Below are 26,516 nucleotides of genomic sequence, written 5' to 3' on the forward strand. Positions count from 1 at the left end.
CTGGTATGCAAGTGGTCAGAATCCAGATAGCGAGCGCCTGCGGTCGTCAGCTACATCCCACGCTCAAAAGCGCGGCGATGGCCGATGGATGACCATCACGCACCTTAGGCCTCATCATCATACCCTTCAAACTTGGAGGGGTGAAATGAGACGTGAACGTCATAGTACTGCCTGAGTAGGATGCTGATTATTACGTCCGTGCTAACTTTATTAACGCTTTTGGGACTGTCCACGAGCCAGTTGACAGAGTCCTGGTGCTGAAAGGACACGGGAGCAAGGTCCCTTTAGAAGTAGCGTGCTTGACGGCGACACGACAGGTGGAATTTGACTTGCTGCCATAAGACTGACGAAGATATTACTCAACCAGCAGAAAAGGTTGCAGACTCTTCTGGACCGTTACGTGGAGCGTTAAGCTCCCCTAGGGTATCTTACGTGGGTCAAGCATGAGATCGAGGTCATGACCTTGTGGCCCATCAAGCAGAAGTGCTACCCTGTATTGGATAAGATCCAGGAGGTTTATACATGCCTACGTAAGTGAGATACTCGAAAGTGGTGTGATTGAGCCATCCAATAGTGGCTGGGCAAGTCCTGTAGTTATAATACGGAAAAAGGATGGCAAGTATTGGTCTTGCGTTAACTACCAGAATGTAAATACTGTGACAGCACCCAATGCGTATCCATTACCACATATAGATATCATCTTGCGCAAGCTGAGGAAAGCGCGTTTCATCTATACCCTTGATCTCAGCAGCGCGTATCACCAGATTTCTTTAGCCGAGAAGGCTAAGTCGGTAACAGCATTTGCAGTTCCAGACAAGGGGCTCTTTCAGTTCCGATGGTTTTCTTTTGGCCTGAGTCATGTGCCAGCAACGTTTCAGTGGCTTATTACGCGTGTCATTGAGATAGAGCTCAAGGCCTATGCCTACGCCTACCTCGATGATATAAAAATTGTCGTGGAGACGTTCGAGAACCATCTCAAATGGCTAGCACACGTACTGAAACGTGTTCATGATGTAGGACGCACTCTTAACCGAAATAAAAGCAAATTTCGCAAATCAGAGGTGTCATACCTCGGTGTCCTCGTAAGCCGAAATGGTTTACGACGATATTTGGCCAAGTAAGAGCCAATTACAGCATTTTTGGCTCCAAAGAACCTGAAACAGCTTAGGTGATTCCTAGGCATGGTTTCATGGTACCAAAAGTTCCTGCCAAACTATTCGATGGTAGTAGAGCCTATAAACAAGCTGTTGCGTAAGGATTAGCCCTTCAACTGGAAAGACGAGCAGCAACGATCCATCGAAAAGACAAAGGCTTTGCTGACGTCCTTGATTGTGCTACAACGACCTGACTCGATGAGTCAGTATCTGATGCAAATGGACACCAGTGACCCTGGATTAGGCACCGTGCTGCCGCAGATAGTCAACGGAAATAAAAAGATGCTAGAGCTTGTGAGCTGTTCGATGACACCGGCTGAACATAATTACAGCGTGACAGAGTGAGAATGCCCCACAGTCTTATGTGACGGAAAAGTTCCGCCCGTATATCGAAGGGACAAGCTTCAAAGTCGTAACCGATTACAGCAGTCTTCGGTGGTTGGTAAATATCAACAACCTGATTGGACAACTGTCAAGATAGGCCATGGAGCTTCAAGGCCATGGTTTCGAGGCTAAACACTGGAAAGGGACACAAAACTGTGTACCTGACAGCTTGTCACGAATGCACGAGGATGACGAGAGTTGCGGTGAGGCTGCACTAGTGTGGGAACCCCCTGCTGAAGATCCTTAGTACCAAGAGATGGTACAAAAATATGGAATGACCCATGGGGACAACCATGATTAAAAATCGTCAGGGAATACCTATACGCGTATCATCCTGATTCCACGGTTGATGAGACTCTCGGTGACACAGAAGACTGGAAGTTGGTAGTATCTAAAAACCAGCTTGATCAAAAGTATCAGAGGCTACCTCCAAGACTAGTACATCTTTGTTATCAAGGACTTATTCATGAGGTGGGCCAAAGTTAGAGCGTGTCATCTTTTACCATGATACCCTGGAATCACTGCCGACGGATAACGGCACCGAGTTCAAAAACAAGGACGTTTATGAATTCTTAGAGAGCCAGGGTATATGACACACGCTTACGCCACCATATCATCCGCAGAAAAATCCAGTCGAATATCTGAATCACACAATTAAGACTATGATTCGAGCTTTTATCGAAGTCAATCATAGGTCTTAGGACGGAAAGTTGCCTGAACATGTGTTCGCCTATATCACGGAGAGGCACATTTCTACAGGTTTTTTCTTCGTGATGCTTAACAGTGGTATGGAACCATACGCCCCAGGTACGATGCACCAATAGGTCGATTTGACAGCCCAGCAGTGTCTAGAGGAAGAAGCACTGGAGAGCTAGAAACAACGCATGGAGCGTTTGCTGATGCTGCACGTGGAAGCAGCCCAGCAAAAAGATAAGGCACAGGCCAATGCCTTTTGGTATTACAATGCCAAACATCATGACGTGGCTTACATCCCCGGTGACTAGGTAAGGCGGGAGAACTATGTCTTGTCCTCGGCAACACAGGGCGTGGCTGCAAAATTGGCTCCAAGGTATGTCGGCTCCTTTACCGTCATGAGGTCATTTGGTTCCAACACATACGAGTTGGAATCCAAAGAAGGCATGCTCTCAGGCCCTATACACGTGAGACAGTTAAAATCCTATGTAAGTAGAGCCTCGGTGACAACAGGAGAAGGCCCCCTTGGAACGCTTCAGGGTCTGACGAAGAAGTGGTCGGCGCTCCTCAAGCACCGTTGGAAAGCGTTGAATAGGTGAAGCATGACCCGCCTAATGCGAGTCTAATTGATATAAGCGAGGCTACTGGATCAGCCAGGCCAAAGCGAGGCCGTCCACGTGGTGTTGAAGTTACCCACGATGGCTAAGACTCCTGCGAACGGTGGCTGACCACACAGCGATGTCTGGACATGCAACTAAGTGACAGGTCAGCCAAATGACACGCGATGTTTGTGACTCTGAGAGCTAGTGAGATGTTAGTTTTTTAAGAGTTCAAAATTAAAAAAAAACACGCATAAGACAATAAGAAATACTATAAAACACATGAAAAATTGAAAATCTTGACAACCGAGATTTTGACATGAGAAATCACCTGATTAATGACCTGATTTTCAGAAGGAGGGGGATAAATAAATAAATAAATATATAAAAAGATGTTTTACCACCTTTATTGTCACAAACAACATCTATAAGTCTACAAAATTTGGCAAAGTCACATAGCAATAAATGTTTTACAGCACCTCCAATTCTCCTAAGCTTGCACAAGCGTTTAAAATTTAATGCTAATTAAAAGAAAATTAGGTTGGTTAAGCAGGACTATTTATTATTATAAAAATTAATAACTGTCTGATACTTCAACAAATTAGTAATGCCATCATGAGGGACTTCTTACTGTTGAAACAAAATTAAATGCAAAAATATTAAAGAAAATATAATATAAAGATGTTTTGTGTAGTAGCGTATGAACAAAAAATGACATGAGTGGTTAAACAATAACACTGCACCAACAATCTCCGTTGCCTAACAATATATTTGCGATAGTGATGCCACACTAAAAATCGTCTGTTTGACATACATAGTAAATCTTTCTTGAATAAAACTCAGTTAAAAATTATAAGAGAAGTAAAAAAGCATAACGCAAAACATACCATAAGGTATGAGTCGTATCAAGCATAGAGGATACACGAAAAAATTATAAATATATGTATTGTGTAATGTGACAAGTACAAGACGTATATTTTACAACTCATGTCGTTTATGTCATTTACGAGTAGAAGAGAATAAATAAATGACATAAATTATTTAAAAGAGCTTATTCCTTATTTTATTCATAACAATTCTATGTTTCGAGTATAATTCACTGATATTATATTTTCTATTATCATTGTCATTATAAGTTAAAATAGAAAGTGTTCCGCAGACTCCCTTATAAATCTATTTTGTTGATTGGTGGTTTTTGGAATAATAATGCACGGCAATAACAAATCTCTCATAACTGTTATAAACATATCTAATGTGTTCACGTAAGAGGTCAGAGAGTCAACGATTATTTTGACTAACAGAGCAAGTACTACAATCCTTACAACCAATCTTACAAACTATATAGAACTTATATTTTCTCTTTTTATAATGGCCCTTTCCAGTCTAATAAGTTCAGTGAGCTTGTTAGAGGATAATAAAACAACATTAAGTTTGAATCTTTAACAAAGTCACCTAAATAGTGCTTTGTATTCTAAAACATAAGGGAGTATAGTTCTTGGTACAAAAATGAAATCCAATTAAAATCCACTCTGATTTCCTAAGTGATTTTTTTGTTGTTGACTATTTAGGTAACTGATCCTAGCTTTGAAATATTTGTTAATAAAAAATGAAGGATAGCAATTGTCCACAAAAAATTTTTTTACCTCTAGTGAGTTTTTAGTTATACATTTGCGATCGGAAAGTTTGAAAATTTTGTCTATCAAAGAAAAAACAATTGCACGTTTCTCGCAAATAGAACTATGGGAAAAAAATTTTACAATGTCTACCAGATACTATCGGCTTGTGATATACATTGAAACTACAAGGACAGTTAAGAACACAAATAATTATTAAGTCTAAGAAAGGCAGAGAGTAGACAACTGTCACCTTAAAAACAAATTGAATAAACCTATTGTAACTATTGAAAATTTCAAGAATTTGTTGAATCAAATCTTTTTTTATTTACAAAAAGCAATCGTCTTTGTCAAAAAGCAATTGTCAACGGACATAATCCTCAAAATCTTCCAACGCTATTTCTACAAATCAAGGTGAACAACATCCACCCATCAAAGTACCACAACATTGTCTTTATGTAATGTCATTGAAACTGAAATGATTTCAATCCATGAGAACTCCAACGCCATGGATAATCTGTCGAGCAGAGAAACTTTTTTTTAATTCAAGAAAATTCTTAAAGAAATATTCTGTTTACGAAACAAAGTATTAAAAATCAAAGAAAACTTCTTATCCAAAGTATATAGGAAATGTATATAAATATATATATAAATATATATATAAATAGGAAAACCTATAGAAGAAATAGTAAGACGAGCAGAAAATCCATCCTTATGTACCTTAATAAGACGATAACCTCTAGATAAACAATTCCCACTTAAGTAATTTACTATAGGCCTAGTACCATGTACACCATCAAAAACATCCAGATAGTCCCATTGAAAGATAAGATTTCTAGTGGCTATAACTAAACCTCGTAATAGTGACCTTTTACCATGAATTCTGTCATAAAAAAACTCTATAACTAATATCTCCTCTTTTTTTTATGTAAATTGACTTTTCAAAAACAACAGTTTTATCACCCATGTCAGTATTAGTATACAAAACATCTCTATGTAGATTCATAAATATTTTTGTTACTGCAAAGAATCATTAATAAAAGTATCAACTAAAAGGGGTAACCATTATAAACTGTCGAGTTTTTTAATAGGGAAAAAAAAGATTATCTCATATTGCATTAACTAGAATTATGCATATCCGTAGGAAGTAAAGCAGCCTCCAAAGATTTTAAAACAGGAATCAGCTTACTTCGATAAAAATTCATGAAAAAATTAAAATAAGGACCTAAACTCAGTACAAACTTAACAGAATCTGAGAGAAAAAGATCAGTTAAATTTCTATGAAAAGTTATTGTCACTCTCTTCAAAAATCTTCAAATAATTTCTTAAAAATGTGCAATTTCTCCTTATATTAAATCACATTATTATTACTTGTAACTAAGTATCCGGAATGCCACCCACCATGACCTCTTTTATTCAACATAATTTCCGTTAATTTGTTATCCAGTTTGATTTGTAATGAGTAATGGTTATTAAAATAGGTTTTGTAAATAAAGTCTTAGAAAACAAAAAGGAACTTATTAGGAAAAATAGACTAAGTTTTCTTCTTACATCTATCGATCTTTCTTCTTAATACATATGAAAATCTATGTGAATTGTTTATTTCCATATTTAACATTATTCAATCAATATTTAAAATATAACTTACGTTTCTTGATTAAAGTACCAGTTTTAAGTGCAGTCAAATACAAATATTCTTTGTAGTTATCAACGTGGCAAAAAAATAATTAATGTTTCTACAACGCAGAAAAAAAATAATTTCGTAATCGCTTCCTTATGGATCTACTATACAAACAAAAAAGTATTCAATGTAAATATACGTTATAAAAATTAGTTGCACTGTTAAATTTATTGAATAACTTTAAAACTGTGTAAAATCCATCAGAGGTTAATCTTATCAAAACTGAATTTGTGTTGACCTGGTCGGAAAAATTCTGTGTAATCCATACAGTCATCACCAATGTTTGGCCTCTAACAAAGAAGCACATGAACGTTACCACTAAAAAATTCACATATAGAAGTTCGTGAAACAAAATTTCCAACTTTCAATTGCAAAGGATCCTGCCCCAATCCAATAGGATTGTGTATCTAAATAAAATGGTCTGTAATTTTTATATTTTATAGATTATAACTTTCTGAACACAAGTTTTGACAGGCACAATTCTCGAAAACATACAGTTTTTAATAAAATAATTATTCAAGTCGCCGATTTCCATGCAGGTTGGTTTGACTTGCAACGCAGTTCAGTCAATAGATGTATATAGTGCATTGACAGGCTGATAATAGTGAGGGGTTATTTCTAACGCACCTACCGTTTATTTCTATGTTAGAGCGCATCAGAGCATTATTATATGATAGGATAGAATCTCTGTTATTTCTTAACGGCTAATAATGAAGCTAATCATTTACTGGGTGATCCGTAGCCGCGGTGGTTTATATTGTTATTGTCTTACAAAGTGAATCGATAGTGTCTAGTATAAAAAAGCGCTCATCATTATTAAGCCTTAAATACTTGTTTTTGTTATTTTTCAACTATAAGTATAGGCAAAAAAGAACTTGATTAGGGTTATTATTATACTCTCAAGTCGTCACAATTATTTTTTTTTTAATACAGAAGCTGTCACTGATTTTTAACATTCTTTAACGATTGCTATCAAAATTTCTTGAGCAAAATCTATTTTGTGATTGATTAAAATTTCATTAATTATTTTCTTACAATAGAAAGTCTTATCATTTTATATTCACTGAAATTTACTTTAAAATTCGGGGCATCTTCTTTATAGAAAATATACAGCTCTTTCAAGTCTACAAGCATTAATCTTTTTTGTATCAAGACATGACGTGCTGAAGTTTTAACAGACTCCACAACTCTAGTACCAGGCATCATGCGACCATTTTTATCATCAATATAAAACTGCGTTACATTAGTAACAGTTTCTGCTAGTAATAATTTTCCACTTTTAGCTATTGTTTCTGCTAATACGCTGCAATCACCTCTCAAATCTTTCGATTTTTTTGCCAACTTCCAACCAGTTTCTAGTTCAAGCTCTGTTGCTGATGCAGTACTGTTCTGAGAAATCATATGTTCTCTTTCATTGGTACCAATACATATTTCTTGCGCTTTAAAACGCTCACGAAATTCGTTCATTAGTTCATCGTGTATATTTTTGGCTCTTGTATCAATGGATGTATCAATTTCTGTACATAAATGTTTAAGTAAACAATTGGAACAAATTTTATCATTATGTAACAAATGTGGAAATAATCGATTAAGACTTTCTGATACTCATCTTAAGTTATTTCCTCTGTGTCCAGCGATACCCAAACCTTTATAAGGATTGCAACACCTGTCTACATGGGTAACAGCTGCTATAACGATTATACGTTTACGATAACAGTACAACTTGAATGATGAGTATAACAAAAACTATCTACTTATTCTAGCCAAAAAACTCGTACATGATTTTTTCAGAAACGTTATAAAAAAGTTTGCTTACGCAAATCCAATCATTATTTTTGAAGCTCATTCTTACAACACCTACAAAGTTTAATAAAAGCAAGAAGAAAATATTATTTAAAAAATTTATTATCTTCTAACAGAGCCAAAAAAATGAAATTCACTACTCAATAATAAGGATGTAGAGCATCAGCTTACACGTATTTATACAATTATTGCAATAATTAGTGTTTCTTATAATAATGCTGCACTAAATAAAGTTCTGTAATACGATTTTGTATACAATGACATTAAAATTAGATATTGATTCGTCAATAATGAGTAAATGTAGCTCAACGATGTAAGAGATTAAGGTTCAAAAATGTACTAGTAGCGTGGTGGTAGTTTAGGTATGTATTTGTTGGTGACAAAAATTTTTTTTACACCAATTTTACATATGCATATTGATAAGAACTCAAACGTCTATACAAAAATAAATAGAAAAAGAATTTTTTGGACTTCATAAATAGGTATATAACAAATAATTAAATTAAAAGTTTTACTTACTTACAACTATGTACCGTAACTACCACTATGCCAATAGAATCTTGACAGATACCACACTTAAAAATAAGCATGTGCTTGAAACGTCGTATACAAAAAATTCTCATGAGAATTCTCATTAAAAACCGTATTAACATATCCAATTCCTAAAGTATTTGTTCACATAAAACCTACAGAAATATTCAGACGCTTTTCTTAATTTTGGAATTACATGGTAACATTTATCTTAGATATAATCACCTTACATGGTACTTCTATGCTTATATTAATTTCAATAATACCACGATGATACAAAAACAGGGAGGTTGAAACTTTTTTGTCAAATTCTGAAAAAAAAAAATTTTTTATACTATTTTTTCAAAACTTTACAAAAATTCCTTGAACCCCCCTGTTTTGGTATTATCATTAGCATGGTAATATCATTCGAGGTAATTATGTGTATGATTATCGTTACCAAGCAATTTTAAAATTTGAAAAAACGTCAGAAGATTTCTATAGGATTTGTTAGCCAAAATCCCATAAAAGGTCCTGAATAATCTTACAAGAATTTCTATAAGAATTCCCATAAAAAACTTTTATAAGAAGTTTTCGTCTACCATACTAGATCGGCTGTTTTGAATTTCTTGCACATAATTTCTGTTATGCATGTCGAAGCACAGACGAGACGTATATACCTATATAACAGACAATAGCGCGTAAACATAACTTTTTACAAAGTGTATATACATCTGCATATATGCCTGAAGTACTGTCTGGCGAAATGTTTAAACAAAAGCATGTCTCTACGACTGACCTAAAGTCCGGTGAAAAGAATGTCAGAATCGTAATTTATTTTAATATTAAGTAATAAAATTTGCATTCGTAATCACTTGTTTTGTCCAACATCACATGAAACTTGTTTTTATTTCCAATCCAGCTTTAATATTAACGAAATTGCTATACTTATTATGTAATTTGTGCTTACCCTTATGTCAACGTCTTAAAAAAACTTGACACTGTTTCAGATACGATCTAATGTTCACCATGATGAATAGAAATATTGGCAAAGAGTTGAAAATGCGTGTGTTTTGTTATACATTAATTGACAATGTATACATGCTCTTTACCTCTAAAAAGGTAACAAGAATTCTATTTGTGCATCGGAATGATAAGTAATATCAACTCTTACGTTTGACACATTATTGTAAAGTTTGCGCAAATAATGGCGTATTGGTTTGAATAAGTATGTAACAAGTAAATAGAGTATTACTGTGAAATATGGTTAAATAAATTTAATTAATTGCTTCCAGCTAATAAAAATAAAGTTTTTTTCGGTCAATCAGTGTGTAAAAGAAGACTGAAGCTAAGGGTTTTCTAACTTAATGCTAAATGTTATTATCACTATGCTCACGTAAGTACAGTAGTGTGAAAGTAAAATTAAAAATACACTTATGAACAACAAAAATAAAGTTAAAAAGTTTGATGGATAATACAATCAAACACATAGTCTGATTATATCATTTTTAATAAGGTAGTATTATTACTTTTGATTCATAACGATATCTTAATAATTGAAAAAAAAATATACATACATATATAATGCTTTTGAAAAGAGAAGTAGCAAGGAACTAAGTATTATGTCTTGCAAGAGATGATTTTTTATCTCAGCAAAACTTGATCTTGTGACACAAAATCAGTAATCCTTGACACAAGAGAAAGTTCAGAATAATTTAGAATTAAAAAGTAGCAAATTTTAAAAAGTGGACAAAGAAGTTTATGTGGAGACGAGTTCTAAGCTTATTCTATCTGTAACCAAGAGAGGAAATCAAGTAATTAGAGCAAAAGTGAGAAGACTTTTTATTATGAGTAAATGATGGATGTAATCTTCATCTATTACAAAATAGATTTTGCTCAAGAAGTTTTAATGATAATCGTTAAAGAATGTTAAAAATAGGTTACAGCCTCTGCATTTAAAAAAAAAAAATTGTGATGACTTAAAAGTATAATGATTTAAATCGTCAAGTACTTTTTGACTATTATTAATAGTTCAAAAATAACAAGAACAATTAATAATCGCTCAATTCCAAAAAGTGCTTTTTTATACTAGACGCTATCAATTCACTCTTTAAGACAACAAAATATCGACCACCGTGACTATGGATCACCCAGTAAATAATAAACTTTATTATTAGCAGTTGAAAAGTTACAGAGAATCTTTTTTTAAATAGAATAATGCTCTAATGTGCTTTATGATAGTAATAAGTTATAGGTGCATTAGTCATAACCCTTTACGATCATCAGCCTGTGAATGCACTATTTAATATGAGTGTGTGTAAGGACCTCAGCAGGTTATGTTTTGATACAAAAAAAAATGTATGGTTGTGGAATTACGGTTGTTTATCCCCACCAGTGGAGCTCATCCATAACTACTTTTGCTATACGAATGAATACACATAGATAGTAAAGAAAACGTTGGTCACCACTGGCATACACACATTGAATTCTACATATCTATGTACACTCACACACTCATACACTCGTGGTTAGAAAAATCTGGCTACGTCGCAGCAATACTTTACATAGCAGTACCACCAGTACCTACACCTAAGTCGATTGTTCCAACTGTTCTGCTGGTTGATTAGGTTAGAAATTTCTTGGTGAACATGAGCAACCAGTATCACGAAAAAAACGGGAGATATAAAAAACAACTTCTACAAGTACACATAAATCAATCACGTATATAAATTTCTAAAAATTATTTCGTTAATCCAATTAACATTTTGTTAATTTGCATCAATTCAAACAGCTGTTCTGCTACATCAATACAGTACGTATATCTATATATATTGCCAGCGACTCATCTCCATGCGACTGCAATATGCTTTGTTGCCACATATCAGATAACCCGCAATTTATTGCCTGCTCCATTTGGAAAATTGCTAACTTTCAATTTGATTTATTAAAAAACTGTACGGATGGCATCTCTGTGTGAAATATAGTAGATTCGTCATATATTTTACTTCATGCTCATAATTTTTCATAAGAATTGTAAATATACTTTTCGTTTAATTAATCAAAACGTTCGTTTTTCACACAGCTCGCCTATGCTTACCGTGTTAAAGAGTCCAACTTTGCAGCTTTATATCTCGAAAACGGTACGGCGGTCATAAGAAAATTTTGAACATTTATGCGTTACACTCTAATAAAGTGATATGCAAAGTTTGAAGAAGATTGTAAATAAAGTGATTTTAGGATGAACTACCTTAAAAGAGCTGTGTATTTTCTTTAAAGAAGATGCACTGAATTTTGAAGTAAGTTTCAGTGAATTCACCCAACTTTGACCAGAACAATGCATCTCTGCAGGTGCTCCTGGAACGTTTGTATTGAGTTTGTATAAGTTTTTTTTAGCAGAACATTTAACTAATGTTTTATGCTATTAACCTCGAAAAATTAGCGAAAAATTCCGATAAAATTTTAGTTTCGTACGAAGACTTTTTAAAAAAAATTACTTGCAGAATGTCAACCATCAATTGCTTACTTAAATAATGCCCTGAAATCTCAAATATGGATACATTTTCCGATTTCTTAAGACAATTGTTACATAATAGTAGTATTAATAGGGTTCAATTAAGTAACTGGTTATCAACAGATAGATCTAGATATATAAATTTTATTAATGCTCTTAAAAAGAGAAGTAGGGAGGAAAAAAGTATTATGTCTTGCAAGAGATTTTCATAAGTTTCAGCAAAACTTAATCTCGTGTCAGAGCATTAGTAATCCTTTCCACAAGTAAAGAAATGGTGAAGGATCAATAAGTAGCAAGTTTTTAAAACTGGACGAGGAAGTCAGGTTAAAGACAAGGTCCAAGCTCATTGCTTCTGTAAGCAAGAGCCTAAATGAGATAATTAGAATATAAAATGATAAGATTTACTATTGTTAGTAAAAGAATACTGAAAATTTAATCGATCATAAAATAGATTTTGCTCAAGAAATTTTGATCACGATCATTGAAGAATGATAATAAACCTAATTAGTTACTCTTTTGCTTGTACGTATAGTTAAAAAGGAACAAAAACAACTATTTATCGCTCAATTCTGATTAGTACTTTTCAATACTAAACACTATCGATTTACTCTCTAAGACAAAAGTAATATTGACCACCGTGACTATGGATCACTCAGTAAATAATTAGCTTTATTATTATCAGTTAAGAAATTACAGAGAGTCTTATCCATTATAGAATAATGCTCTGATTTGCTTGATGATAGTAGTAAATTATAGGTGCATTAGTCATAACCGTTTACTATCATCAGCCTGTGAATGCACTATTTATATCCATTGACTGAACTCCGTCGCCAGGCATAGCAACCTGCACCAAAATCAGTGACTTACATTATTATTATCTAAAAATCTGGCCATTTTTGAGACTTGTGCCTGTGCAAAGTTTCATCTAGAAAGTCATAATCTCTAACATATTAAAAAAACAGACTATTTCATTTGGATCCACAATTTTATTGGTTTGGTGCTAGATCCTTTAGAACTAAAAACTTACAAAAGGCAAAAAGACTTTTTATGGACAATTGCTGTCCTTTATTTTATATTAACAAATGTTTTAAAGCTTAAAGTGGTTACCTAAATAGACTACTAGGAATTAATTTACTCAGGAGATGTATAGGAGATTAGGAAAGATGTTGATTTCATTTTATTTTTGCACCAAGAATTATTTTTTCTTATGTTTAGGGATTTCTGGCACAATCTAGGCGAATCTGCTAACAATTTAATAAGGATGAGAAATCTGTTATTGTAGTGCATGATCACTTCGTGAGCCACTTATATTGGTTTAATAGTATCATACCTTTGGACATCAAACAAAATTGCTTTAAAAGAAAGTCTGCTAAAATACTTCTTTTTTTTAATTTATAGTGATAATGTTGATACAAAATTTAATATCAGTCAACTACACTCTGAACATAGAATTGTTAGGAATGGAATAATGAATTAACTGTGTTAAATCCTTTACGTCAATTATATATTCTCTTTTACTTGTAAATGACATACGTTACGTATATGTATAATTAAAATATTTACTTATAATACTCATATTTACAACTTTTTCGTTTATTAATCTTTATACAAAATACGACTCACACCTTATTGTATGTTTTGCGATATGACCTTTTACTTCTTTCGTGATTTTAACCTGAGTTTTAGTTAAGAAAGATTCATTATGTATGGCAAACGGATGATTTTTAATATGGCATTAATTTAGCAAATATATTGTTTGTCCACGGAGGTTGTTGGGGCGATGTTATTATCCGACCACTAACGTTTTTTTTTGTAAGTAGGCTACTTATAAAAACATCTTAATGCTGTATTTATTTCTAAATGTTTGTATTTTTAATTTTTTCTGATTGTAAGGTGTCCCTATTGATGGTATTACTAAATTGTCCAAATATCGGAGAGTTGTAAGTTTTTTAAATGATAAATAGTCCTACTTAATAACCACATTTATTGTTATTTAGTATAGAAATCAATGTTATCATAAGGTTTGCTGTATACAAACAATGCAGCAATTGTTTTTTTGCAAAATGTTCATCAAAATTAAATTTTTTATTTGGTTATGTACGGTCGGTAACGGATAGTTGGCGTTTGATTTTTTTTTAATTTAAGTTTTAATGGAAATTCAAAGTGATCAGTGATCCGTTGGGGGCGAAATGTAAGAAAATAAATAAATACAAGTAAAGTGTATTTAAATTTTCCTGCGTTGATTTATTGATGCGCAACGTTTCGCTGACAATATGCGTCAGCCTCATCAGGCGCAGGTACGCGAGAATTCGTAAGTTTGGTTGACTTACTCGTGACCTGTCGTGCTGTCGACTGACAAAGTCGCCCCTTACATTTCGCTCCCAACGGATCACTGATCACTTTGAATTTCCAAATTCACCGGAGGGCACTGATATATACTAGCAAATCATTAAGTTTTAATGATTTAAAAGTATTGAGCCGAAGAAGTAACAATCTATTTACTCCAACCAATTACAATAGAATTTAAGGACATTTCGAATAAAACAAGATCCTTTTAAATTGTTTGCGAAAAATAGGTCGAATATAAACGACAATTTGTTGGTCGAGAAGATCAATGAATGATTACTTAAAGTTGGTTTGAGGTTAGCTACAAATTTATTGAGGTATTTTTGCAAGGTGGTGTAGAAACTACCTAAAAAGATTTTAAAAAAATAAGTGTCTGTCAAAAAAAATGTTTTATCTTAGAGTTTTTTCAATTTTTTAAAATTCATTTGTCTTAATTATAACTTAATAATGAACAGTATAAGATATTTAAAAATAGAGACCTCACATGGGTGCAATGAAGTATTTATAAGGTTCCCAAAAGGCCCTAAGGAGGCCATCTTTATGTCGCTGTAACAACTAATCTATAGTATCACAAAGTGAGGTTGGTGGGCGTAGTGAGCAAGGAGTCAAAGCTTCCTAGTTTATACGTATTTATACACTTCAACAAGTCATACATAGTGCAGATGAGATCAGGCACTGTCTGAAAAGGAACATGTTACTAATACTGCGCCTTATTACGAGCCAACTTGTGCCCCAGCTGGGCTGCCTGTGATGGACCACATGTGTTACTGTGTCTACTCACTAATATTTTCCAATGGGATTTTGATATAAATGTACACAAACATACATAGTGGGCTCTTGTCAATATAAGCGTATGAAAATTTGGTAACTTAGCGGTCCTATCAAAGTAAATATTCATACTTACGGTATAGCAGACGTCTTAGGTACAAATGTTGATATAAAATGGCAGTAATTATATCAAGGTATTGACACACCTTTTATACTACCTGCAGTCATGAACCAAGTTTACCTAAAAAATGGTCAATTTGTAAATAAAAATATAAGAAAACAGCAGAAAGACTGAGCTGTATCTATTAGTGTAAGAGTTTCAATTCATGAAGTCCGAAGTGATTGAAAAGAACTTATAGTTCTCACAAGTAACTGTATAGTTATTTTTATAGAGCTGAAAAAAGCTTAATTTGTTGCGATTGTGTGGTTTTGTTCAGTTTGCAAAATACCAAAGAAATAACGGGAAAGAGAGAGAGCTTATTTTCACATTTAAAAGTAAAAGGTTTAAATTGTGGGATCATAAGTACAGTCGCTACAGGGACAAAAAGTATTGTAAATGACTACTTATATTCAGATTTAAATAATCTATAAAATTGTTTTTATCCATTATTACTCCATGACATTTATATGCTGCATCGTTTATTTATTAACATTATCATGTATAAAGTGACACAGTGTTTATACATATAATATTACCTTTTTCAATTTTTCTCCTCACTAATGATTTATCTTTTATTAAGTTACTCCTAATCCTATAACTATTTCCTTATTCATTTTTATTTCCTTTAGCGTTCTAACATAGAAGACAACCTTCATCTACAGTTGTAAATCCTTAAGTTTTCTTGTGAACATTCTCCAACATCTAGTGTTTGTGATTGAGCATGCATCAGTAGAAGCTATAATAGCGTAAATGGTTATGCAGCCATAATATAATTCGTGAGTAAACGAGTATTATATCTTATTACTCTTAGTCAACAATGATCGAAGTATGATAACAACTATAATGTACAAAACCCTTACTGCCGTAAAAAGTCTTTATGGTAGTGCTAGTGAAATCTGATGCAGCAATGCAATTGATAACAAGAAGTGAGTCACTGAAAAATGCAAAATTCAAACGTTGGTGTAGTTATTGATGACAAGGACAGGAGCACCATCACTGCTATTAATAAGAAAAGTAACACATTAGTACGTAAGTTAGCAGACAAGAAACATTTTTTACAGCTTAGTGGAACCAATTTGTATAAATTTGTTGATTCCTGTTAAGAAATAAAAAAAGGAGAAGTAATTTAGCATTCGAAAATATATTTTCGCTATGCCATATCTTGAAATACAAGTTATGCTGATAACCTTGCAGTTGTAATTAAAAAAATTACCTAACCGTATTAACCATTGTCACAAAAATTAGGTTTAATACATTCAAGTACTGTTCTGCAGCATCAAGGCAAGTTAAAAAAAGTTTAAAGAGCATGATTGTAAGAATGGCTTTAGAATTATAACACTACAGTAAAACCAAATTTTGCGATCACAGAGTTGCGTCAACTATTTAATATAATAATTTAATTGATGTTGGTTTGTTAAATGTAAAAAGAAGAAGAAAACTAGAAAGAACAAGAAAATAATCCTTAAACCAGTACTTGTGCTATCAATGGTAACAACAGTAATTTTATCGTAATAGTAGAACGTTCAAATCACGTGACGAAAACTTCTGGCATACAGTCTTCCAGTTACATTGTTCACTTGGACTTGGAGACTTTAGAATTTGATATGCATATTTCTAGCCAGATCTCAAGAGCTTATAACTTTTACAATGGGTGTGGTGAACTATATTGAAAGAACGCGAAAGTTCTTGCGATAAGTCTGTAAAATATATTAGTATCTTTTTCTTAATATAAAAAAATACAGTCAAAAATTTCTGTACTTATATGAAATGATACTTTGATATTTTCGAATTATTTAATGCTATTATGAAAAAAAATATTATTGATGATTTTTTAACGGTTAATAAATCTGCATGAGAGTTGTCAAAAATCAACTAATACGGCTCAAGTCTTTTTGAAAAAAAATTTTTTAATTAAAAAGCCCTGGAAGCTTACAAGTTAATCAGTCTAGAAGAAATCGTCCAATTTTTTATGTGACCCATTAGAATGACATAAATTTGTTTGATTTTTAAATTCATTCAAAAGGTATTATAATAATAAAATAAAAAAAATGTAGTCAAGTACGCATAAAAGTTTTTACTAAGGTACATCCACGTACTAAAAAATTGCTAACGTTGTTGCATATTTATGCTTTTCTAACATCTCTATAGATCTTGCTCACCCTGCTAACTGTAATTAACGTCCATAAGTACAAAAAGTACTTGAGTCCTAAGTAAAATATCTTGAAAGAAAAGAGGAGAATAAAAATATATGTCTATTAATATATTCATGAGACCTCACATAGATCAACCCTCAATGAAAAAAAAAATGAAAAAAATGATAGTCTGCTCCATAATTTTTCAGAAACTACAGAAGAACATAAAATAGTTGTACAAACAATTATCTACTTATTTATTAAAGTGGTAGAAAATTCATAAAAATTGAATCAATACTTATTAATATATAAGAAAAAGCTATAGACAAATTTCTGTTTTCAATATGAATTGAAAAAAAAGTTTTTTAACTATGTAACAAAAACTAATAAATTAAATTAAAAATAAATATATTTATAACATGTATAATTGAATCTTATTGCTTAATAAACTGTTAATAAAAATCAAAATTAGTGATAAGTTACCAACCACACTATAACAAGGAGAATAAGATAAATCTATATAATAGGGATCGCTTGTATTAGAGTACATAGGGTACCTAGCTAGTATGCATATTACTGGCTCAATTTTTGTAAGAATTTTCTTTTTTTCGCGAATTACGTGTAAAATAAGAAATAAAAATTAGCTCTTTTCGCACATGCGCTGTGGTGCTACGGTGTATTGCAGTGCAGTAAGCAAAATAAAATAAAAAATTTAGTTAAGTAACACATTTTCATTAGGTCACCAATCTAAAATCATCGGTTTTAAGAATGTAAAATTATAATGTAACATATATTCCTGTTAAATTAAATTGACTATAGGGAATGGAATATAAAGACATTTACATTTAATAATACTAGTGTGTATATATATATGAACGTATATTCCATTCCAGGAAATAAGAATATAAGGTGTGGCGCTCTGAGGTCTTATTTTTGTGCCGTTCTGCGCCTTCCATCACGACGCCATATTTGAGAGAGATGCGACTACTACAGCGCCGAAGAGCCTGTACGATGAAACGGAGTGGTCAAAGTTGAAACTAAAATCCATCCCCCCATCCACCTCGAAGTGAGACATATATATAGATATAGACATACGTATGAATATACATGTACGTCAATTGATGAATGATTACCTATTTAGTCCGTTTTTCTGTGTGAATATTCACGAATTGTACGTTTGGTCACTGAAACAACTGGCATAAAAATATTGAAGTAAAAAATATATATTGTTTCACGAGTTTCTTGATGTTAATACGCTTCATATTTTAAAAGCTTTTAAAATTTGCAGACAGACATGGCGGCGCGATGGAAGCGTTCCTGATTGGTCAATCAAAATGGATGCGCAACGCCACACCTTATATTCTTACATCATGTTCCATTCCTTTTAGTGTATGTATATATACTAGTGGGGTCTCACCCCCGCCCTCTTTGTACACTAATATTCCACTCCAACTAACTATTCTAACTTTAAAGATAAGTGTTTGAAATGAGATCTATTAATTTGAACTGCAATGTATTTGAGTTTTAATTTTGCCCGCTTGGAATAAATAATACAGGCTTTTTTAATCTGTTTTAGTAGTGGCTCACCAGAAACGGGGCGTCACAATCGAAGGTGCAGAATAGCACAAAAATAAGTTCTCAGAATGCCACACCTTTGATTTTTGCAATGCAATCTATCTTATATTAAAGGAAAATACTCAATGATAAAAATTATCTTTTAATAACCTTCTTAACAGTAGATCCAGGTGATTGAAAGCAAGATTAAGGCATATTAACAGCAAAACATATAAATATAATATTCACGGTATTTCTAAGGTTGAAGTAATAAATACACTCAGAGGGTACTATTGTAACTGTGCTAATTGCCTATGGACTATTCATAGTTTTCACAAGTTGCAGCGCTATTGTAGCATTTATCTTAGTGTAGATATTTATCTGACGTAATTTAATTTGCACATGTGCTCGCAAACCTTTCCGATATGGAAAACATACGCCTGGTAATCGATTGAAACAGTGAAGAAAATTAAAAATCTGTAAAGACAAGACACAAATGTATTTTATTCACCCATACATAACTCATTTTTTAATGTGTACCCAATTCAAAATCTCTCTCTCATTCATTGCAGTCTTCATAAAAGCCAGCTCAATAGAAAGAGAAAATCGTTATATTCTAGTTAAATAAATAATATTTTGGCGTTTGATTAAGTTAAAAATACATTTTTTCTTCTTTTTAATTTAAAAACTTGGAACTAATTGCATACCAAACATGAACCAATTTGACGACAAAGAAGATTGTTAAATAGTATTTATATTAATATTAGTGAAGATTCCCTGAAAAAAGATTTAACGTGCTGTTAATAGGACCTTGATTCTCAAGCTTAGGTCTACAAAAAATGTGTTCTTACTATATTGAAGTGCATAATCAATATAACAACTGAAAAAGCTTAAAAGATTGTAAAAAAAATTGTTATGCTAAAACTGACTGATTAGGAGATTTTCTGCATATTTTTACATAACACATTATTACAAACAATATGATAAATACATAAACATGGTACGTTACGTTTGCAAGAGGACAAAGAATAAACATGAGCGCCTGCAGGACGCTGTTGTATGTTTGTGCTCACGTCGCGTGTACTGTTTTTTTCACTTAGGGTGCAAAGTGCGATTTGGTGCCTAGTTAATCACTTTGGGCTCTAGAGTAAGCAGTTGTTTGGGCCTAGAAAGTGCAACACAAATTTTCTTTTCATGGACCCAAAGTCATTACAAACATACAACGTATAGCTCAAAGACGCAAAGTGGCTGATCCACTTTGTGCCCATGGTAAAAAATAGTAAATTACCACTTTGTTCTCTATTTTGAGGAAGCGAATTCGTATACGAGAGAAGTATGGTGATTTTGTCTCTAAAATTAGAGAAAAAAATTGACCTTTTGTAAAGGCATATTGAATGTAAGTTTTCGTTATTTATTACTCTTTTTTTAAGGTTTTGGATTTTAAAGTAATATTTGCAATGAACACTTGCTTATAGCAAATATGGTTAAAAAGACCTTGAACGTTCGACGAACGCACCATGCTAAAAATTGCGTTTTAAAATTAAAACAATCTTAAAAAGACCTAACGACCTTGGATGACAATAAAAAAAATACTTAACGTAAAAGTTATATTTTTTATTTTTTTTAATTCATTTAAATTTCTTGGTCATTTAAATCCGAGATGGAAAATAAACTTAAAAGACATGATTGTTTTAGGCCTAAGGGGTCACAAAGAATTATTTGCTTCTATAAACAGTGTGTCTTTTCTTTTGTTTACTAAAATAGACCTTTTAGCTTTGTTCTTGAAAAAACTAAGGAATTTTACCCTTCTAATAAAAAGTAAGCATGGTTTATTCAATAAAAAAACATTTTATTACCATCCTCTTAAGAAATAAAGTTAATTTAAGATTTATGTTGCTGAAAACTTACAGTATATGGATTTCATAGGTACAATATTTATATTTGTGTACATTTCATGTGTTGATGTATAATTAATCTTGCAAATGCAACACGGATTATTTTTTTAATGAAGTCAATCCTAAAAATGTATATGATCTTGGGAACGACCATATCAGACGATTTAACATAAACAACTAATGAAGCACTTACAGCTGCAAACTGACTGAAAATTTTTGACATAAAATGGCTTATTTGTATTTAAATTTTTCAAGCAAGCACCGATAAATTTATTTTTTCTTTACATTTATGAAAGTTATCTTCATACTTGGACAGTCTCTATATTGTTATGCATATAATTATTTTCATTTCTAGAGTAGTAGTGAGTTACCCTTAGCACCTTTTAGGTATTTAGGCATGTTCTTGTGTTTCATAGTGCAAGTACTGGGAATTGTAGGTTACTTACATTAAGGAAAAAAATTAAGGAAAGTAATACACTAGATTCATTCAAAATAAACTTTTTAGCTATATGACAAGAATATAACTTATAAATAACTCAATGGCTGATTAAACGTAAACATCTGAATCAAGAAAGTCAAGAACTTAAATCACAGGTTTTAATTATAAACTGTAAAATCATTAAATTATTAGTACTGCTTTGTTTGAATGTTAATAAGAAACTTTTACTTTTATTTTTTTCTTACGAAAAGCTTTACTATACCTTTCAGACATTTAACTAAAAATATGTTAAGTGTTCTAAATGCAAGCTCAATATCTAACAATTACCTGACAATTACAATAAAATAATAAAAATTATTGCAAGGTATGACATTAAATTAGTAAGTTTTTTAATAGCATGTTTTTGTATTGTGAATGTCATTCTCATTAAAATTGTTTTTGATGTTGAAACCACCATGGCAGAAGTATGTAGAAGTGCTTTATGTAAAAACTTTTAGAAATTAGTGACACCCTTTACAGGTTTTCTGTAAAAATAAGAAAAGATACTTGTTCCAGATTAATTAGGTAAATGAATCATTACTATTTTCTGTGAGAGGTTATAAATAAATGGGCTCTCATCAAAAGTGTTTTCATCAATGCCAAATGACAGTAGTTGCTTATTGTTTGGATTTTACTACATAAAAAGGTCAGCGTATGCTAAATCTTACAGTCAAGAAATCTGAGGGTGAAATCTGTTGTAGTCAACTTTCAAAAAATACATAACTCTAAATTAATTTAAAAACAGATTAGATCCTCACAAGACAGGTGGGTTGCAATATTATAGACATCACGTAAGAATGTATCAATCAAAAAGTCTTTAAGGATGTGTTTTATGAGTTCTTGTTTTAAATTATAAGGCGCACTCAACAATACATTTTATTTTCGTACACTTTTATGATAGCTATACGATCCTTGTTTTATTGTTGCATGTACCTGGGCTACCAATGCAAGGTAATTGTAAGATATAAATTTGCTTGTGTTTCAATCAGTGCCAAAGTTTTTTTGTGCGTTTTAAGTACTATTACCAACATTTTCTAGTTATCCTATTTTCTTGTCAATATTGTGCATAAAAAGAAGTTTTAGTTTGATTTATGTGTGCAAGTGTGTGTGTGGGTGTATGTGGGCTGTTATACGTGGGTATGTGAAGCTAATTAAAGAAAAATGACTCACAATTTTTTTAACAATGTATAAGAATAATTTTTAATAAATATAAGTAAGCACTTTTAAAGGTACATTTATGCTAAGCCTGATAATTCGTGCGCAGCAAAGGTCTGTAAACGAATAGATTATTTAAGTTTTGGCACTTGATCTCGGTCAACCTCCGAATAAATCATATGACACCACTAAAGATGTAAAGTAAGAACTTCAATAATTTACTGCACAATTCTTGCTTCAATGATGTACGTCATACCCTATTTTAATTTTATGATACTAAAAAAATTTTATTATTCTACAGTTTACCAACTCGAAAAAATTCACTATATTATCAGAACAAGAAAAAGTTGAATACTGGAAGAATACTTTATTTTTCAACTAATTACAGAAAGACATTAAACGCAACTATTATTAGTAGTACGTTTGTATTCTTGTCTCACTTAGTTGTCACCAAGCTTTTGTTATTTTAATTGACATTGTCAATAAATGTTGGATCCTTCTTATAATTCTTTATCTGATGCTAAGCTTAGTCTAAAAATAATAAAATTAACAATTTTTTCCATTATGTATTCTAACAAAGAGTTATATATGCAGAATATAAATAAACATTATGTGTATCACGTAGACAAGCCCACTCAAGAGTCTAACTCTTTTCTGTTTCCCATCTGTTTTTCTCATAAAAGCTGAAGTCCTTTTTTTTACTATCTTGCATGGAAACTTCTTAAAGAAGTTTTAAAGAAATGTAAGACAAAAATATTACTTCAGCAACAGTTTTGTTAAGAAAGTATAATAATTCCGCAAAAAATAACTGCATTTACAAGGGAAGCTAAGATATACTCACTTGATGATTGAAATTATAACTATTATAGTAATTTTTATTATATTTAAAATGGTTACTGTTGAGTAGCAGCCTTACACAAACTATTACACAGCATAATAAAATTTTGTATGTCTAACATAGAAAAAATTCAGATAGACTGATTTCTGTTATTCAACATGGTACATTTTATTGTCATTTTTTGAAAACATCACACACTTGAAAGTAAAATTTACTGTGTGATAAAGTAAAATTTCTCATTCCACGACATTGCTATTCATTATAGTAAAATTAAATATGTTTAAGTATTTTTATACGACGTTTATAGATATAGACACCTTTTAAGTTACAAATTTGAGGTTACACTAATGTTCTCATAACGAAATTTTTTTTTTTTTTTTCTAAGGGTTAAAGATTGATACTTGCAGACAAATAATTTTAAATCAACTGATTATCTGTTGTTAACAGGTTATGTTACCTACCTGTTATGGTAAGTTAAGGAGTTATATTAGTCATAATTGTAAGTGTGTAATTCTCAAATTTGAACATGTGTTCTATAACTGTTTTTTTGTGTCTGTCTCTGAAACCAGCACTACCACGCCTGACAAAACCTCAACTATTGTGCATGGGCCTATTAATTTGGGAACTAATGTTGCTTAAAGTTGTATTCCAACTGAAGATTATACGTGACTTCTTCCTAATACTTGGGGTCCTCCTTTAAATCTTGATCTAGTCAAAAAATTGTTCATTGGATTAAGCTTTCTTATCACTTTCTTAGTAGAATTTGCTTGTGTATAGTACGAAAATATTATCGTATGCTGTACACTTATACTATCACACATTTTATTAGGATTCTTTTTCATAAATTTAGTCCCATTTTTCATAACAACATATTTTGGCATCTCCCAATAGGAGAAAACAAGATCTTTGATTGCTTTACTCAGGTTCGTATCATCAGATTTGCAAGGTAACTTCATTCAAGATACTTAGTGAATAGGTCTTGAAAGATTATAACGTACTAGTAATCGGGTTTGAATGGTAATTTGAGACCAAGTATATCAGCAGCTATGACTAATCAAGGCTATGCGACATAGGTTTATCCATTTAACCTACGAACGTTAGTAGTGGAGCTTTCTGCTTTCGACATTTTTGGCATTTTCGGCAAGCTTTAACGTCCAGGGTGACGTTATGATAGCACACTAGCAAATGATGGTATACTTTTAAGCTTAAAAAGACTTTGTTGACTCCCATATGTGCAGCGTGTGGCTCTGCATGAGCTTTTTGTAGTGCCCTTCGTCTTAGTTATTTTGGAAGAACTGTCTTGCATATCTAGGTCTGGTATGAGTGAATCCATCAAAGTGTTTGGTTTGTGGTATCGTTGTCTTTCTTCCGAATTTTTTTAATTCGGAAATTTATGGAAAGTATGTCTTGGTGGTTTCACGTACCTTTTGGACCATACATGCTCTGTAAGAGAGTCGATAATGTGCTCCAATTCTCTTATTTAGCCTATGCCTGTACGCTTTCAGCTCTGTATTGCAGCGAGCTGACCTTCATATGGAATCCTTTAACTTGTTTGATTATAAAAGGCAGCAACAGCCGATTGTTTCTGTAAAGTTTTTACAGTGTTAATATCCTCGAAAGCGGTTTATCAACTAAAGTACTGCCAGGCTCCTATTTTTCGTTACTGTATACTTTTTTGTAGCTCTACTTAAAGTGCTACTTACACAGTATATAGGAAGTTAGGTTATTAAGCTTCGTCAGTAGAGTTGTTAAGTCAACTTGGAAAGGTAGCACTGATTTCTTATGCGTTCTCTTATATCAGTTTTTTAATCTCAAAGTGTCACAGTGCCTAAATTCCTCACGCATTTGTTACGAACCTTTTTGCTCATACAACAGTAGATGACTTTAAAAAAAATCTCCCCTCTGGTATCTATTTTGGTTGCATACAAAGCATGCGCTTGATCTCACACCCTTTTGTCCTTCTCTGTTTGTCATTTTTTTGAGACCGGGATCTTGCATCGTGTTCGTCCACGTATTAGCTTTTTTCTGCAGGACACTTTTACTGATTGAAGCTGATAATTCTGTACTCTTAAGAGTACTTAATGTGCTATTTCTATTGTCTATTGTATTCACGGCTGCTAAGTTTCTGGTTGTGTTTTACCAGTGGGGTTAAAAGGCTGCAAAGGACAATAGGAATTTTTCAGATCCAGGAGGCGGTCGATAATCCTTGTCTCTACTTTTTATAAAACCTTCTTTTCCAGTACTAGAAAGTCTGTTAAATTTCGAATCTGGGCTCGATTTATTTAACTTTGATAACCAGAGTGCCGATTTCTATACGCTCCGATGACTTATTGTTTCAGTGATAAGGGAGAATTTAATTAGTCGATGAGCGCTCAAATTTTTGACAAGAAGGCCACAACGTTTTTTACTGGCCCTTGCATGTGCCTACTAATTTTGTTTGAAAGCCACTCCTGTAACCCTCTAATCCCAAACTGTTATCAAAATGTATTAACCATTTTCCATACAAAGCGCCGTAAAAGTTTTTGCCTATGGATTTAATAATTAGCTAGGTGTCCGGTGTAGCTTATAGAGCTCACACTTCATTGTTTATTGTCAACCTACATACCAACACGCATTCACACAGCTTCTTTATGAGCCCATCTGGATCATGCCATCTTGTACTGCCAGATTATATCCCCCATTTATGAAATACATCTACCGTCTGTAGTTTTAACTGAAATAAATTCAGCTGCCAATGAATCTGCTAGTTTTGTTTGTAACACGAGGTGTGCCTTAGTAAAGGATCATATGCATGCGTGGTAGTGATTGTCATATTTAATGCAAGGGAGGGAAACCGTGTATTCCTTTCGAGAAGCAGTCATCATTCATGCCATGTCTCAATTTATATGTATTTTCAAGATCGACGAATGGTAGCAAGTGGCATTAATTTGGCCTGTATTATCTTCAAAAAATGTTGCTCGTTAACTTTAAAGATTATCTGATAACGTAACAAGTGACGCTTAATTTTGACAGCTTCATCTATTTTCTACTCACTCAGAGTTCATGGTTAACAGATCTCCTGAATCATGCTTTGGTCTTATACGATGAATTCTTAGGTTCCATTCAGTTTTTTGCCTAACTGAATTTTCACAGGTATTTCTGTTTATCTCAACGAACGCCATTGCTTTCTGTCCATTAGTTATATTTAATCAGCGCATATTATGCACTGTTTCTCCTGTTTCTCAACAAGGGATCTGCAATAA

General features: G+C 32.5%; 1 protein-coding gene across 4 annotated transcripts in view; it reads right to left on the reverse strand.

Moving 5' to 3' along the window:
• Positions 1 to 26,516, reverse strand: part of LOC106640288 (ELAV-like protein 1) — a 356,393-nt gene that overhangs the window by 24,158 nt on the left and 305,719 nt on the right. The window contains exon 8 of one of the 4 annotated variants that reach the window (XM_089595736.1): positions 1,468 to 1,470. The exons of the other annotated variants lie outside the window; for them this stretch is intronic. Coding sequence (XP_089451862.1) covers positions 1,468 to 1,470 — 3 coding nt within the window. The remainder of the gene's footprint in view (positions 1 to 1,467; positions 1,471 to 26,516) is intronic. 4 annotated transcript variants of the gene reach the window in all.

This window comes from Copidosoma floridanum, unplaced genomic scaffold, assembly GCF_036245765.1.
Source record: "Copidosoma floridanum isolate Cflo_tuat_1 unplaced genomic scaffold, Cflo_Japanese_pri ptg000027l, whole genome shotgun sequence".
NCBI lineage: Eukaryota > Metazoa > Arthropoda > Insecta > Hymenoptera > Encyrtidae > Copidosoma > Copidosoma floridanum.